Here is an 18,042-nt window from a genome sequence, read left to right as displayed (position 1 = left end):
TTGCATAAAGCCATGCTGAAGTACTCCCAGTACATGTCGGGTTCCTCAGCTGCACGGGTCCCATGTGCCTCATTCTCTCCCCAGGGCAAGGCTCAGCATTCTCCAACTCTGTCTGTATCTAAACTCAGGTGCTTTGGTCCTGCTGCCCAGGTAATGGCCAAGCCAGGGCTTCCTCACCGCTTGCACAAACTCTCATGAGAAAAGTCTGGCCTTCAGCCCAGGCCAATTCCGCTCTGTGTAAAAGCTAATTATCCATAAGTGCTTCCAGTAGCAATTTCTTTAGGGATTGAAGGCACATTGATCAGACTGTTCTCTTGGCATCATTACATTTATGACTGGGGATGGGAAGTGGGTAGTTTGAGGATGGAGACATTGCTGAAAATGGAATCAGTTGGAGAAAGCTGGCCTTGGGCTAGGCTCCTCTTGGAGCCACCATAGGAGCTGAGTTCAACATCTCCTGCCAAGCTGGCCTTCTCAACAGCTCCCTCCTCCTCTGCTGAAGAAGGCATAGGACAAGGAGCAGGGAGACCAGGATTGGAGTGCTGGCTTTGGCATTGACTTGTCACATGGCCTGGCAGTCTCTTGGTTTCTATGTCCTCACCATTTAGCCAGTACGTTAACCCTGCAATTCTTTTTCTCTTTTTTCCCCTGGTTTCACTTATGATGTTCTATTTCTGTTTGTGTGTCTCTGTCTTCATTCTGTTCATTTCTGTTTCATCTTTGTGTTCAGTAAAGACATTTAGTTACCACTTGTTGAGCCACCCAAATGTAGGGACAATATTGAAGTTCCCTATGTTCTTTTCTGTGGATGTGTAGTCATCCCTTTTAGAGTCCCTGGCCATGAATTAAAGCAGGAATCACTCCCATCTTTGGTTTGCATAATTAAAGAAAGTCCAAAAAAGTGTATGATCCTGTGGGCCCAATGGATGATCTTCTCAGTGGGACCTCAGTCCTGGAGAGAAGCCCAGAATTGAGTTTGGGACAAGCAGAGGTGAGGTGGGCTCATACCCAGGGCTCTAGGACTAGAAGAGATGACAGCTCACCCTTAGTTGGAGATGATATGGGATGCTAATGTTTCTTGTAATAGGCACTACACATTTAGTCCTTCATTTAAAGAGGCTGATATTTTTATTCCTATTTCATGAGAAAAATAACCTCATGAGACTTGGATTATTACACCAATTTTATATTTAAAATAGGTAAAAGAATTATTCAGCTAGTGAGGATAGAGGCAGGATTAAGACTTAGGTAAGTCTAGCTTCTATGAATTGATTGGTTCAGCTGCTGAAAAGCCCAGAGCTCAGAAGAGTAGAGCCCTTCAATGACTTACCGTAGCACTGGGTTGGTTTGTGCCTGTGGAGATGGTGGTGGGTATAGAGATGAACTTGACCTGGTAGCACCATGCTGGCAGCAGGGAGCTTATGGGTCAGCAGCGTCACAGTCAAGGGATGGGACAATTTCGTTCTTATGAGAGGCCATGAAATGGAAAATGAGCAAAGCAGGTGAACAGGAAACTCATGGTAGAAGAGTTCTGACTTGAAAAAAAAAACCAGCAGAAACCCAAGCATACTAAAGAAAAGCAACACAGAAAGATACAGACTTTCAACCTAATTGTTTAATTAAAGACACATATAATTTTATGCTCATCTGACAATACCAAGGCAAGAATACAGTTAAATGAACTTACATATTGCTTATGGGAGTGTAGATTATTACAACCATGTTGCAAGACGTTTGTCAATACCAGTAAAGGTGAAGACATGGAACCTACACCCTGAGAATTTCTCTCTTAGCTTGAGATCCTTTAAGAAAGGCATATGTTTGTTAGAATCTACATGGAAGAATATTTATGGCAGTACTGTCTGTAATAACAACACTTGGAAAAAAACTACTTAAGTGTCCATCAACAGGACAAAACAAAATGGATTGCAGTTGACTTATACAATTGTTATCCAATAGTGAGAATAAATGGGTTGTAGCCACAAAAACCAACAGAAGGCATTTTGTAATCATAATACTGACTAGGCAGAAAAGGAAATGGCTGTGAACACTATGATAGCACTTATGGCAAGTACAAAAGCATAATTAAAAATAATGCATATACAATAAATCTCTAAAGTGAACAAGGGACCAATAAGCACAAAATTCAAGGTAATGACCCTGCAGCAGAGGAAAACCAGGATGTGCAAGGGCCATTTTATTTTCAAGACTAAAATTGTTGGAATATGCACATATCCATACAGGGATATCTAAAAAAATGGGTGAAATGTAATTGAAAGGTAAGTTTATTTTTATGTAAAAATTGTTGAACTCCCTGCATATGTACAGAATCTTCAAAAAAGTCCAAGAAAAATGTTTATCATAAGAAAGCTATATATGAATTTCAAAACTTTTTACATCAAAGCAAATCTTATAATTTATTCTTCCATGTATTAACAATACATATTTATTTTAGAAAGAGAGAGAGGTTAGTTTTCCACTTGCTGGTTCACTCTCCAGATGCCGTGGCTGGATCATCTGCAGCCAAGAGTGGGGAAGCCAATCTGGGTCTCTGTTTTGAGTGACAGGGATGCACATCTGTGAGCCATCACCTGCTGCTTCCCAGGGTGTGCATCCACAGGAAGCTGCAATCAGAAGCAGAGCCTGGATTTGAACCCAGACATTTTCATATGGGATGTTGGCATCTCAGCGATTTACCCCTGTGTCAGATGTCCACTCCCCATGAACTTTTGAGTTATACAGAGAGAGAAGAGAGAGGAAGGCAGGGGGAGGATGAAGGGAAGGAGAGAGATAAGAAGGAATGGAGGAAGGTGTAGTCTGCCATTCTTGGGTTCACTCCCCAAATGACCACAATGACCAGAGCTGGTTCATTCCAAAATCAGGAGTCAGGAGATTCTTCTGGGTCTTCCACATGGGTGTAGAGGTCCAAGGATTTTGACCATCTTCCACTGCTTTCCCAGGCACATTAGCAGGGAGCTGGATCAGAAGTGGAACAGCTGGGATTTGAACTAGTGCCCAACCATATGCTGGCACTGCAGGTCAAGGTTTAACCTGATATACCATGATGTCAGACCCTCCATGAACTTTTATAGTACTGTTGTAGGTCCAGGGTTGGGCACAGGAGTGTGCCCTTAGGAAGTCTGCAGTGAACTCTATGCATCTGGCTCACAGGCCTTCCCTACAGCAGCAGGGCCCTGAGTAGGGCTGTGCTAAAAACCTGAAAGTACTTGGTCCCAGAAAACCAGAAGAGGGCCATCTCCCCCAGTCCTTCCAGGAGACTCCCCACAGAGCACCCTCATGGGAAGCCACACTGCTTGCTGTTTATCTGTGGAGGTGTCACTTCTCCCCATCCTTTCCCCTTGCTCTGGTACCAGGCCTAGCATGCAGCATGCAGTAAGGGAGTTCTTGCCTGCTGTGTTTATGAAGCAGATAGCAGTGTTCTAGGCTGGAGGAAAGGAACATCCCGGCCGTGGCCTCTCTGTTCAGATAGGCCTATCACCTGGCATCTGGAGGGAGCAGAGCAGAACACTGGTTGGAGTTTGACTAATGTTTGCACCTGGATTGGGAACCTGGATGGCAATCCAAGATGTACAACCAAGATGAGATTGAGACATTTGCCCCCTAGAGACTCCATAGCTTTTTTTTTTTTTTTTTTTTTTTTTGTAAGCAACAGGCTTGGATCATGCCAGAAGGATACTAGAGAATGAGGCTTTCTTATGCCTACAAGGTTTCCTATGTTGGCAATATGGATGTTTCTTATTTCTGGGTCCTGAGAGCCCTCTGCTCTTCTCTGGACCCACATGAGACCCTTCTCTGAGGACCTGCTCTTCAGACATCTGGCAGGCATTCAGTGCTGCTGGGCTGGCTGCCTGCTGTTTGTTCCCATTTATTAAGCACATCCAGGTGAGTTTTATTGCAGACAGTTCCCTGGGCTCCTGTTTCCACATTTGTCTCCTTTGAGTCTGAGGTTGCCAAAGGCTTTCACAGCTAATGGACCTTACAGCTCCCGAGAGCCATTTAAGATGGGCACAGAACTCAGTGGTGGCAATTAGTCACACAGAACGTGGGTCCTCAGGAGATCCACTGGGGCTGTGTGACAGGAAACAGAATGTATGCACAGGGACTGGGGGCCTGGGGTAGGTGGGGAAGTGTCAGCACAGGCTTCTCACTGCCCTTTTCTTGATCTTCCTCTGCCCCATTCCTGTCTGCCACTCCTAACTGGGAAGGGACTCCTTGATGCTGGTGGCCAGGTGCTCAGGCAGACTCTTGTCCTGGGGCATCCCAGGCACAGCAGGAGCACTGCTGACCTCGCTTTGGATGGCTTCTGTCCCATTTTCATCCAGTAAATTTCCTGGGTGTCAGTAGAGGCTGAGGTTTGAGTTCAGGTGCTGCATCTTGGAAGGCAGCAGTTCTGTTGAAAACCTGTCTTTTGAATCCAAACCATTTGGGTACAAATGCCAGACTCATGATTTTCCTGAAAAGTTATCTTCTTTTCTATTGTTATGTTTTATCTGAAACAAGATGCAGGGAAGAGAGTGCAGACCCCTCCCCCCCCAAACCTCTTAACAGTCATGCCTGGGTCAGACTGAGTCCAAGCAACCTAGAACTCATCCAGGTCTCTCATGTAGGTGATGGGGACCCCCAGTCCTAGAAACATTATTTGCTTCTTGAGGTCATGAGTAGATCGCCTAGGACCCAAACCAGGCTCTACTGTGTGAGATGTGGGTGTCTGAAGTAGTGAGTTTACATCCATTGAACCAACGATGTTTGAAGGTTGTGCCTGTCGAGTAGGGATTTAAAGGTTTTATAATACTGGTTTTAAAGGTTATGGCAGAGTGTTGGAATAGTCACATAGGCTTTTTACCTTGGACAGTGCCTGGCACATTGTAAGTATTCATTAAGTGTAGTATTATGCCAAGGGCAGGTATGATCATGGCAGAGCTAGGAAGGTAGTCTGGTGTACATGCCCCACTGTGCCTACCTAGTGGAGAGATCTTTCTCTCCAGGAAAGCAGCGCCATTCCCCGGCCCCTTCGTTGAGGAGAGTTGTAGAGGAGATGATTGTCAAGGAAAGATGGTACTCGGCCTGCTGCTAAATCCAGGGAAGGGAAGAAGAAGTTAGCATTGCTGGAAGTCTCCTCTAGATCAGTCATTGCTTGCCTTGTTTCTTTGATCCCTCTACATTCTGTTGATATGGGAGGAAGCTGGCTTAGAGAGGCTGGTGACTAATGCCAAATCATGTAACAAGGAAGAGAGAGCCAAGGTTGGAGTTTGTGGATGTGTGATTTCTACATAATCTTTTTACAGTGCTTGGCTGTGGTGGGTGACCATGATCTAGTCCCCAAAACACTGTGTTAATGTCTGCTACTTAGAAAGTCTAATGGGGGAGAGGGATAGGACTGTGACATAGTAGTTAAGCCTCCACCTGCAGCACCAGCATACTCTGCATGCTGGTTTGATTCCTGGCTGTTCCATTTCTGATCCAGCTTGCTACTAATGTGCCTGAGAACTCAGCAAAAGATGGGCCAGAGTCCTTGGGCCCTGTACACACATGGGAGACCCAGAAGAATTTCCTGGCTCCTGGATTTGGACTGGGACAGCTCCATTGCCTGTGGCTGTTTTGGGAGTGATAAGACGGAAGCATCTCAGTCTCCCTCTCTCTCTCTTCCTTTCTCTCTCTTTCTGTCTCTCCCTCTCTCCCTCTCCCCCCCGCCCCCCGTCTCTCTTTCTCTTTCCTTCTCTCACTATAACACTGTAGGGCTGGCGCAATGGCTCAATGGACTTTTTCTCATTATGCCAGTACCAGCATCCTGTATAGGTGCTGATTCTAGTCCTGGCTACTTTACTTCTGATCAGCTCCCTTCTTATGGCCTGAAAAAGCAGAGGATGGACCCTGACGATGTGGGAGACCTGGAAGAATCTCCTGACTCCTGGCTTTAGATAGGCTCAGCTCTGGCTGTTGAAGAGATTTGCGGCATGAACGAGTGGGTGGAAGGTCTCTTTGTCTCTCCTTAAAAAGGATAAATTTAAAGCAAAAATCTTTTTTAAAAATAGAGTCCATGGACGGTCACTAATGTCTGGTGGACTCAAAGGAACAACCTCAAGTGGCTCCAGTTTGGGTCATTCTGGGACCTCATCCTTGGATTGTCCTTGGTACCACAGTGGATTATGGGCTGTCCTGGGAAGTCAGGGCTGGCCCTGTAGGGAGTCTGGAGTGTCCCATTGCTGTCACGAGCGTGGTACTCTCTCAGGATGCCCAGGGAAGCTCCCTCTCTCCATCTGCAGGTGGATGGCGTTTTGTGCTTGGCTGACATCCTGACAGACGACAGCCACTCGGAGGCTACGCGGGCTGAGGCTGCTGCTGTGGTGGCCCAGGTCACCTCCCCACACCTGCCCTTCACCCAGCACCTCAGTAGCTTCCTGGAGAGCATGGAGGAGATCGTGACGGCCCTCGTCAGTGAGTCACCCTCGGTGGGCAGGCCTCCCTCAAGTGTGTGAGAGGGCCTTGGTGGTTGTCTTTAGGAGGGATGAGGAAGGCCTTCATATCTGCTACTTCTTGAAGCCCAGATACCTCCTAAAAGACCACACTAGGTATCTTCAGGCGTCCATGGATCACAGCCAGGCTTTGAGGAGCTCTATTGTCAAAAGCCTCCCATAAAACTGCATAGAGCCCTTTAAGAAGCCAGTTAGACTGTGGTTGGGTTGGGATGAATTAGCCTTTGGGATAGGAGTTTAGGGAGAGGGAGCCTGCAGAGCAGGGGTCCTTGAATTCAGATCCTTGACCAGAAAACAGTGACAGCAGCAAATAAAATTCTCCAGAATCCCCCACTGAAAACTTATCCTTGCTATCTCATCCTGCAGTCAGGAAAGCTTTGATACTTTCAGATTTCTCTAATCAGGTGTGTACTCCTGGTAAGAGAAGCATAGTTCAGTATCTGGAATAGGCTCTTTTTCTAGCTTCCATTGGTTAAATTGCAGAAAGTAGAAGGATTTATCTAGATGATGGTCCTTGGGTACTTTCTTTGAAACCCTCATTCTTTCTTTCCATTGTGCTTGGTAGTGGTTTGCTTTTACTTCTACCCTTAACTCTGTCATGTCTCCATATTTACATATTGTTGAAAATGAATTATAATTACATTTATCTGAATATTTAAGGCTTGTGCTTGGAGTCAACATATCAGAGCTGAAAATATCTGCATTAACATAGGGTCAGCATATAATACTGTTGGGTTCTGGCTTTTCACTAATCCATTCAGCCAAGAGCTGTTGTGTAGCAACCCTGGACAGGTACCATGTGAGACTCTGCCAATCACTGACTATATTGTATCATAAGCCCGCTTCACAACTTCCTTTATATGCTAAATGAAAGCCTGCAACCTGCTTCTCTCAAAGGTCCTTGCTCTAGAATTTAAGATATGCAAATGCTTTTCACATAGAAGAGACACAGATTAAGTTGAATTTGTGGGTGATTCTAGTTGCAAGGGCAGTGATACCCACAGGCCAGGCTTGCAGAACTCCATTTGTCAACCTTACATTTGTTTTAAATTGAGAAAACATGAAAATCAATTATTGAAAGCCATGGTTGGAGGGAGCTCAAGAGATCAAAAAGATCGATGTCCACTCTAAGAGGAGAGTCTCACGCTCAAACAGCAGCCAGAGACCAATAAGAAAAATAAATGATTTGAGCCAGATGGAAGAAGAAAATAAGGGTGTTCAGGTTCTATATGGAATTGAAAAGCACGTAAAAGAAATAGTTGCTGTTCAACCCATTTGATTGTGGCAGGCAGGAAATGCCTACATTCTAAAGGTAAGACACAAATGTTAAAGTTATAGGAAATAACTCAATTTACAAACATAATCAAATAAAAATTCAAATAAATGAACCTCAGCATAATACAGTCCAAGTGACCTTGCACTCTTGTCACATGTACATCCCTCCTTCTTTGCCCAGCCAGGCTGGATTTTCCCCTGGGGAAGAGTGGTTCTCCTATGTATTTCATTCTGATGAAGATACATTGTAGAGTCCACTCTGAAATGCAGCAAATGGAATATATCTTCTGGGCGGAAATCCAGATCTCTGTTCTTTGGTGGGAAATAGTCCTCCAGTTTCTTGCCATTCCCTGGAAACATTTATAAATGAGTCACTAGAATCATCCATTTAATCTCCCTAACACATCCCAGGTGACTCAGACTGTAGTTCAAATAAATGGGCAGCAAAATTAAAAGGCACTTAGATGGTGTGTTAATAATTGCTATGTCGGCAGCAACAGCAACTGTATGAGAATGAGAGAAAGAGTTTGGACCTAAAAGAAATCTTACAGCAAACTAGGCCAGTGGATTCTGTAGTCTCAGCCCTACTTGGTTGTAAGGAGATGACCTGGGAGGGGTTGAATAGCCCGAGTGACTTCCTAATAGCCAGAAGATGGAGTTTTACATGAAGGGAATCATGGAGTCCTTAATTTTTTGGCCACTCTGTTGTCCTATTCCTGGGTGGTTAGATCAAGAGTGGATTGTGAAGAACAGTCTTGCCCAAAGATAAGCTTTCCCTTCTAGCAAAATTAGAATCTAGGTCTTTAGGAGCTGAGATTGAGTCAGTGATTCAGTGTGGGGTTGACATGGAGCAACCTGGTGTGTAGGATGAATGAGGACTTTGGTGTCATAGCCCCAACAATTACTTTATTGTTCACAAGACCTTGGCCAAGTTACATACCATCTGATTTCTCATTTCCTTCACTTATAAGATTATGATAAGAATATAAAGATTGAATAACTTCATGAGATTAAAATACATAGCAGCACCTTGCAGGGAGTAAACTCCTATAAATGGTAACTTCAACTGCTGTTATATTGTCTGAGACTCAGCTTCCATGTCTGTAAATTGAGACAACAACCTTGTACTTTTTGCTCAGACTCTAGTGTCCTGGTTCACATTGCAGGTCACTATCCATCTCTGTTTAGGCAGGGACCAGTAACTGCATTCACTAGAAGATACTGGGAGGTACTAATTGCCAGATCTTGACACTATGGCTGGAGTCAAGAACTGGGGGCAAGGATGGAACATACCCGTGTCTCCTAAACTTATTTCTCTCTCTGGGGCTATTCTCCTGAACTATGGCCTCTCCTTTAGTGGTTTTGGTAGAGATGTTTCAAACAGGAAAGATCTTGGTCTCAAGAAATGCCTTAATTTTTCTTTAAGTTGGAGCCAAGTATCAGAAGTCAGGTGGAGGGGATGAGTAGCACCATGTGCGGAGCCCTTTATGCCTCTTCCTGTGCTGTGGAGTCCATCCATGGTGGAGCCTGTAGGGCAGTGTGTTAGGAGAGAGGGATGGGACTTCTCATCATAGTATAAACTCAGATGGGAAAATTCCAGTGTGAAAATTTGGTTACAGATCTTGGCTATCCGCACTGGCATTAGGGAGAAAGAGCCTGGCATTGTAGCTGGATAAGCCTTATGTTGGGACCAAAAGGAAGTACTGAAGCTTTGCTAATGACAGCTAGAGAGGACAAGTTTATTTTTATTTTACCTTTAGCCTCTTCCTTAAGGTATATTTGTAGCAGTCTAGTGTACATTACTGGAGACACGAATGGACAAGGTCTTTCCTGCCCCACAGCCTTTGCACATGCTGAGCCTTTGGTTGAGAGTATCTTCTCCCCCCCAAATATTTCTCCAACTAACTTCTTTCTCCTTTTGAGGACTCAACTGTAAATTCACATTCTTAGTGGCCCATTCGTTATATACCTTTTTTGATACCTGGTTACTGTTTGTCCTAGTGCTTCTTTATTTTCCTCCTCATATTAATCAGAACTTGAAATTATTTCTACAAATTTCTTTCAAATTTCTTTTTCTCTTGGCTGATATTAGGGTATAAGCTTGATGGGGGCAAAGATGTTCTGTTTTTGTTCACCATGCCACTAGCAGTACCTGAGACACAGTTGGTGACAGAAAGAATAGGAGGCACACTGGTTTCTAATCCAAGATCTGCCACCCATACAGACAGACACCTTACCCTCTGCAGTAATCATTTTTACCAACTATAAAACCAGTGTTATTATTGCATGCCCCAATGGTCCACCATAGCTGTTGTGGGAACCAATTGAGGTTATTATCTGAAGCACTTGGCACTGAAACTGTTTTCGTCCTCTTTGCCATCCAGAACTGTGCCAAGAGGCCTCTTCTGGGGAAGTCTTCCTGCTGGCCTCTGCGGCCCTTGCCAACATCACCTTCTTTGACACCATGGCCTGTGAGATGCTCTTACAGCTGAATGCCATCCGCGTCCTCCTGGAAGCCTGCAGCGACAAGCAGAGAGTGGATACACCTTATACTCGGGACCAGGTGAGATGCTCCGGAGGGCCCAGGCCAGGGCCTGTGTTCATAGAGACCAAGCCTGAAGGGCAGGATTCGAGTTCTGGTAAAGGGAGGACAGCATGGTCCAGTGGCAGGTGGTGCCACTTTTTCTTGACACGTGGCCGTTACATTCTTTAGGCAAGTAGTGGAATGCGTTATCAACAGCCCCTGTTGGCTGTGAAGCCCTTTTCTGAGTTCCCAATGTCCTTGCCCATCCCAACTACACAAGGGCCTTTCTTTATCTCTACTCAGGCTGTGTACTTTAGGAGGAAGAAACATTTGGGAAGGTTCTGAATTTCCTCTGAAGCTTTGTGTTCCAATCATGTCAGCACCTGTCTAACACTGTTCTCTACAGTGAATTGCTTCTCAGTCTGCCTCCATAAAATCAGGGGCTTGCAGCAAAGAGGCCTCAGCCTCTGAATCAATCAGTCATTTATATGTATATAATCCCTACTAAGTTGTATAAGTATATATTTGAGCTCCAAACAAAGTATGTTGGTTTTGTTTGGATGGTGGTGGGGAGATTTTCCTATGAAAAGGGTTTGAAAAGCTTTTCATGATAAGGAGTATTCAAACCTTTTGTTCTCTGATATTCTAGATTTTTATCCAATCCCACCCTTGGCCATTCTTGAGGCTATTTCCCCCAACCCCAAAGGATATGTACACACACACACACCACCACCATCCAGCATAAGTCAGCTGGTTGTTACAGCTGCCAGTTTCACCAGGTTCTTGCCAATCCCCAAGGTACCTGATTTCTGCCACAGTTTCAGTTTCAACTACCACCTGTTTCTCTTTGCCTTATTGTTTAGTTGAAGCTGCCACAGCTTTGCGTTCCAACTCCTCTTGGAGCCTCTCAAGGAAGGCCTACCCCGTTGGCCCCCACTCTCCAGATTTGCCTCTTTTTCTAGGGCCCCTATCTCACAGTACACTATTGTCTAGCGATATTTCATGGGCAGTTTTCTTTGTAAGAGCATGGTCTGCATTCTGTATTACCCTAGACTTTCTTAGGACTTAGGACTTCTGCCTGGAGCTGGCACCCTGGCCTAGTTCCCTAAATGCCTGCTTGCTTCGTGAAAGGGATGAGGTGGAGTGACATTTCTTCTGTTGCTTCTTGTGAAAGGGCAGCCGACCCCAGAATCTGCAATTCAGAGAAACATTTCTAAGTATAAGAGGGTTCCAGTAATACTGTGATGTTGTGGTATTTGCCCTAATTATAAATTAGCTATACGCAATGAGGAGGCCAAGCAATGTGATTGCCAAATAGCTAGCTAACATTTAAAGCTTGATCTGACTTGGACCTTGACCTTTGATTCTCATCTGCTGCTGTGTTTGAAGTTAAGTGAAAGATGCAGTGTGCTGTGGGAGCAAGACAACTGGGCATTGATTCTGCTGGGGCACTTACTGATGGAGTGACTTTGGGCAGGTCACAGCATCTTAGGTGTTGGTTTTCTCATCTACTAATGGGGACAAGAATGCCTACCTTATAGGGTTGTGGTGAGGGTTTGGTGAGAAAATAGCTGTAATGGCCTGAAACAGTGCTTAGTCCCTACTAAGTTTTACATGAGTGGTGAATATTATTAGTTTTTAAAACTTTTGCTCCAAAGAAGAACATGTAGTTTACAAATCTGAAGTAATAATTAAAGAAGCTAATGAGTATAAATCCTTGGCACAGATCCTAGTGCATAGAAACTATTAAATCAGTGGAAGCTACTGTCAAGGTTAGCCCTGGTGTTAGCCTTTGTGTAACACAGAGCCCTGAGTGGGAACCTTCATACTGCTGCTTTATCTGTGCAACTGGTCAAGCCTCTTTCAGCTCAGCCATCCTGTGGCTCTGTGCAGAGACCCTTTCTGATCACTAGGCATAGCTGGCCTTCTCTGGAAGCTTCACTGATTCCCAGGAAAGAGGGAGCTCAGAACATGGGGAGCATGTGACCAACTCCAGATGAGAAGCCTGCAGCCTGAGTGGGAAGCTGTTCCTGCCCCCATCTAAGCGAGACACGTCTCCTGCTGTCCTCAAGATGGCTTCACCTTCTGCCCTGGCTCTGAGCAACCACTTAGCTAGTGAGAGAGTACCCATTAATGAAACAAATGGCTCTTTCCTGTACCAGCAGGAGGAGGATGCAGTTGACTAGAGGGAAGACAAAAAAGATGAATTGGGTTCTGAAGTGCTCACTGCCCCCTCAAATACTTAAGAGAGTAAATGTCCCATGAGGCTTCCAGTAATGAATCTGCCAACTCTGCCAACTCTGCTCTTGGCCTTGAATGTAGACTTTGTCCACCTCTGTTTGGTCATCTCAACAAGAGCCATTACACTTTGTTTGTTCAACTTGAGCTAACTGCTCATTCCTATCCTGTATCAACCCTTGGTGTTTGGATTGTGGTTAGGGAAACATGGATCTTGTGTTTATCTGTTCCCTTTTCCAATCCAGAGGACAGAGTTGAGGGCTGTAGGTGGATGTGCTCAACATGAAGAACATACTAAAAAGCATTTTGAATGGTCACTTAGGATACCTTTCAGTGACCTTCAGAAATTGTTTTCACAGAGGATGCTGATATACATTTCTGATAGAAATACATCATTTTGTGTTTTGCTTATTTTAAAATTTAAATCTATTTACTTCAATTCATTTGAAAAGCAGGGAGACACAAGTCTTCTATCCATTTGTCCAGTTTTAAAATTCCTAAAACAGCCTGAGCTGAGCTGAGCCAAAGCCAGGAGCCTGGAGCTTAGTCCAGTCTCCTATATGCAATCAGGTACCCAAATACTCAAGCCATCTCCTGGTGCCTTCCAGAGTATGCATTGCTGGAAGCTGGATGCGAAGTGGCGGGACTGAGACTGAACCTAGGAACTCTGATACAGGACATGGGCATCCCAACTAATATGCTAACAATTGTAACATGCCTACCCTGTCTAGCATTTTAGGTTAAGTAGACTTTGTAGCATTTTGAAGACTCACTGTGGTTACCATTTTTAGCAGGAATTCACTTATCATGAATGCCAGTAACTTGGGTTTGTAATTTTCACTGACATCTCAAAAGCCCTTTATGATTTATAAGGCTTTGTCAAGCATATACATGGATATGTCAAAGAATTAATAGAAAAGGGAACTAAAATATGTTTTGGTGCAAATTTTTGAAATCTAGGCTTACTAAAATATTCAGTTTGACATGTCACATATGTCAATGATGACATGTAAGAAAAGAGTAGAAACTGCTGTAGTGAATGCCATGGTTGATATTGTTAATCATAATTAACACAGTGATAATAGAAATCTAAATATTCCGTCTGGGGCCCAGTACAATGGCTCGATTGGATAATATTCCCCTTTCAATTGCCAGGTTCCCATATGTGCACCAGTACATGTCTTGGCTGCTCTGCTTCCCATCCAGCTCCCTGCTTGTGGCCTGGGAAAGCAGTAGAGGATGGCCCAAAGCCTTGGGACTCTGGTCCTACATGGGAGATTTGGAAGAGGCTCCTAGCTCCTAGTTTCAAACTGGCTCAGTTCCAGCCTTTGCATTCACTTGGGGAGTGAACCAGTGGATGGAAGATCTTTCTTTGACCCTCCTTCTCTCTGTAGATCTGCCTTTCCAATAAAATATAAATAAAACTTTAAAAAATATTCTATCTGGCAGTTAAAGAATAATTCTAAGTACATTAATTTGAGTTGCTGTTTGCCCTAATTCCTAACCTATATGGAAGTAATCAAAGCTTTGCATTAACTGTATATCAAATTTTCTGTGTAGTAAGTTCTGTCGGATAAGAGCACCTGCCTCTATTGGGATGTCCAAGGGCATTCTTCACAGACCTCTCATCTGGTGCAGTAATAGTGTCCTACATAACACATGAAAAGGAATATAAGCAGAGTTGGATGTGAAGTTGACTGACCACTGAGGGCCTGCCAAGGGGGTGAGGTGAGTCTGAGCCATGTCTTCACAGTGGTCTGTGGACAGGTGTTTCCAGAACACCCGCTCTGGCCTGTAAGGGCCAGCCTTTTCCTCTACATGTGCTGGTATCAAAAGGCTTTACCAACCTCCTGTCCCTCACAGATTTTTATCCTTGAAGTAATGGCATACTGGGACAGAAGGTAGCTTACCCTGCTATCCTGGATCCATTTTTTTATTTGTCTGAGTTTTCCCAAGTCCTTTAGAGGACAAAGGAAAAGGGCTTTCAAGGTGCCCCTAAAGGTAGTGTTTACTCAGAAGGGCTGCTCCTGCTCTAAGATCTTTCCTCTCCTTGGGAGTGATTCCAGCTAAGCAGCACATCTGGGCCACGCCAGTGCCTGGCCCGCTGTGTTATATTGGTTAGTGCAAGTTGGCAAGACTCTTCAGGGCCTATGTCCTTCCAGGTTTTTCTTCCTGAGGCAAATTATGTTCTTTTCATTTCAGCACAGATTCTGAGAGCTAAGAGAGTCAATCATTGAATTTTTAAAGCAATCCTTGTTTCTGTCATCTATAATAAATCCAAGTAGTGCTCCCTGCCCCATGCCATATCCTACTCAACCAAACCTGTGGGTCAATTACCTTGTGTGTCAAAAGAGGTTTGACACATTGTGATTATGTTAGGGACCTTGAGATGAGAATATTATCCAGATGAGCCCCAGGTAATCACCAACATTCTTAGAAGAGGGAGGCAGAAGAATAAGTGTCAGGAGAGCAAGATGCAATTAAAGAAGCCATGTGAGCGTGAGGCAGAGGTAAGTGCTAAGGAGTGTGCGTAACCTCTAGAAGTCAGATTATCCAGGAAGAATGTGGATCTATTAATAGCTTAATTTCAGTTCCCTATGACCCATTTAGGACCTGTTTAGGACCCATTAGGATCCCCCATATCGCAAAATGATAAAATGTGTGGCTTTAAGTCTTTTAGCTTGTGGAATTTTGTTATGTACTGGGAATTGAGACACTTTCATTAACCAAGACACAGAAGGTAGATAATATGGCCAAGTCATGCTGACAGTAAGTGAAGAAAGGCTGAACTTGAACTGAGGCTGATCAGTGTGACTAGCCAAGGCACTGCACTGTCTCTGATCTAGGGCCTCTGTGTTCACCAAGTCACTGCAGGGAGAACAGGGCCTTTTCATTTAGAAGCAGGACTTCATTGATGCCAGTAGCCAGGACTGAATTAACCTGGGCCAGAGAAAGCTGCTTGCCTGACTGCTGCTCATTTTTCTCTCAAACTGTGGCTCCCTTGCATGTTGTCAGGTAAACCAGTTGCCTTTAAACTCCCAGCCATGCATGAGAGGAGGCATTGCCCTCTTTCCCCTCCACATCAGGGTACACATGAGGATGTGGCAGAAAGGGGACCCCACACAGATCGTAATTGGCATTTATTCAAATGGTGCTTAATTGAATACTTTATCTACACCTCAGAAAACCACATGGGGTACAGGCTCTGTAAAGAGGAAGTAATTTTCATTAACAGGATCTAAATTAGTCTGACACAAAGACCTACCTGTGCCTGTGACACAGCTAATAATTTCCGTATAATGAACCCCTTGCTGCAGACAAATGCTACCTTCCTTTCCTTCCCTTCCCTTCCCTTCCCTTCCCTTCCCTTTCCCTTTCCTTTCCTTTCCTTTCCCTTTCTCTTTTTCTTTCTCTTTCCCTCCTTCACTCCCTCCTACCCTCCTTCGTTTCTCTCTCCCTCAATGAGCCTGGATGCCAAGCATGTGCTTTGCTGAGAGAGGCCAGGCTGATGAGAGCTAGGGTGCAGCCGCTCCTGTGTCTTGGAAACAGAGGCTGTGCTCCTTGCTGCTACTAACAGCCCAGAGAAAACAAATGAACTCTAACTTGACATGAACTTGGCTTATTTCTTCTCTCCTGAAGATTCTGCACTTTATGCCTCTTAGGAACATGGCGTTTGGGGGCTATGTTTCTCACTCCTCTCTTTTTGGTTCAGACACAGCTCCATGTTATTACCCAGTTTTAGAATTGTTGCCTAGATTATCTTCAAAAGACTACAGAATCACCATTCTAGAGATGGGACCACTGCCTGGGCTAATATTCTGCCCAATACTCTGAAGAAAACATTTTGAGAGAGAACATCTATTTGGTCTGTGGCTCAGCAAGTTAAGCCATTGTTTGCAACTCTGACATTCCCATGTCAGAGTGCTAGTTTGAGTCCTGGCTACTCTACTACTGTTCCAGCTCCTTGGGAACAAGCCTGGGAAAGCAGTGAAAGATGGCTCAAGTGCTGGAATCCTTGCCACTCAGGTGGGAGTACAAAGATCCTGTATTCAGTCTGGCCTAGCCATGGCTGTTGCAGCTGTTTGGAGAATAAACCAGTGGATGCAAAAATCTCTTTGTCTTTCCCTCTTTCTGTCACTTTGGCTTTCAATGAATGAAACAAATCTTTAAAAAAGGAGAGAGACATCTGTGAGAAGAGTCTTTAATTTCACTTATTTATTTAACTATCACCCTGGAGTGCTGTCTGCTTCCTGAAAGTAGGTGAATTTTCAGTTTGTTGGTTATGCCAGGAGTAATGTCGTGAGTGGCAAAAGAGCAAATAGACACTATATTTCTAATGTATTCCAGAGATGTTTTGGGGTCCCTGGAATAGGTCAATTCTTGGCTTCTTAATCTAATTGTGGGTTGAGTCCCTGGTGTTCTCTTGGATATGCCAGGACATGCAAGGAAAATGTATTGCAACCTATAGGCTTTTAAGTATGGTTCCCTCTCCACCTTCTGCCGGTGTCCATTTCCTACAGGCAGAACCCTTCCATGAGGACTGATATACAAGGCTTTCTGACCACAAACTAGCCAAGTAGAGCCGAGCATGAACTCTCCTGTCAGATTCCATGCAACATCTGATGCTGGGGGTGTCGTGCTCTGCTTTGACCTTCACTTCATTTCAAGTTGAAAGTAGGTGAGGGTCAACATCAGGGAGAAGTGGAGAAGGGATAACCTAAACCAGGGCAGGCACCTGCCATCACAAAGACTAGCCAGCACCACAGAGTTGGATCCTGGGGCCCTTGAGGGACATCTTAAGGCCACATGCTGATTAGTGGACATCAGTCACTGGGAAAATAGTCTAAGAAGAGGGGTCCAAGAAGAGGGAAGAAAATGCCATGAAAAGGGCTGGCTATATGGACAGTAAGGAGTTACAGGATGAAGGGAATCTTTGCAGCCCCTGACTGACCTATGTGGAGAGCACCATTTGTAGCTGGTGTTTAGTTTTCACCACTTTCTCTTCTAGATTGTGACCATCTTGGCCAATATGTCCGTCCTTGAGCAGTGTGCCTCCGACATCATCCAGGAGAATGGTATGTGTGCAGCAATGTGCATGCTTAATGGGTCAATTGGGTGAACAGAGCCAGGTGCCTTCATGCTTGTGTAGATGTCAATACAGAGATGTGTAAATGTGTATGTGTGTCTCCACATTTGCGCTAGCATATGTTTGTGTGCAACTGGACCAATACATGAATATTTGCTTGCTTTCCTGCAGCTTAAAATCTACTGAGAGACAATGAACAAAAAGATAAAGAGTGTCAGATGGTGATAGTACCCCAGGGAGAGGAAATCAGGGAGAGGGTAAGGTAGGCTGGGATGGTGAGGAAAAAGCATTTGTGTCACTGTGATCCCAAAGTAAGCATCTGTTCTTAAAAGGGAATACATTCCAATCTTAAATCATTCCCATCTTACTGGGCTTAACCCTACCAGAAGCCTGAAATGTCTGGGAAGCGGTGAGGGTGGGTCTCC

The 18,042-nt window shown here is 44.5% G+C and overlaps 1 protein-coding gene across 3 annotated transcripts in view; it reads left to right on the top strand.

The window, feature by feature from the left end:
- Nucleotides 1-18,042, top strand: part of INSC (INSC spindle orientation adaptor protein) — a 110,387-nt gene that overhangs the window by 84,282 nt on the left and 8,063 nt on the right. For all 3 annotated transcript variants that reach the window (XM_040988936.1, XM_040988938.1, XM_040988937.1), the window contains 3 exons: nt 6,285-6,456; nt 10,154-10,332; nt 17,540-17,606. In XM_040988936.1, the coding sequence (XP_040844870.1) occupies nt 6,285-6,456; nt 10,154-10,332; nt 17,540-17,606 (418 nt within the window). The remainder of the gene's footprint in view (nt 1-6,284; nt 6,457-10,153; nt 10,333-17,539; nt 17,607-18,042) is intronic.

The sequence above is a fragment of the Ochotona curzoniae genome, unplaced genomic scaffold (assembly GCF_017591425.1).
Source record: "Ochotona curzoniae isolate NIBS_2020 unplaced genomic scaffold, NIBS_Ocur_1.0 contig_517, whole genome shotgun sequence".
NCBI classification, from domain to species: Eukaryota; Metazoa; Chordata; class Mammalia; order Lagomorpha; family Ochotonidae; genus Ochotona; species Ochotona curzoniae.
This window is presented reverse-complemented; position numbering and strand designations above follow the sequence as displayed.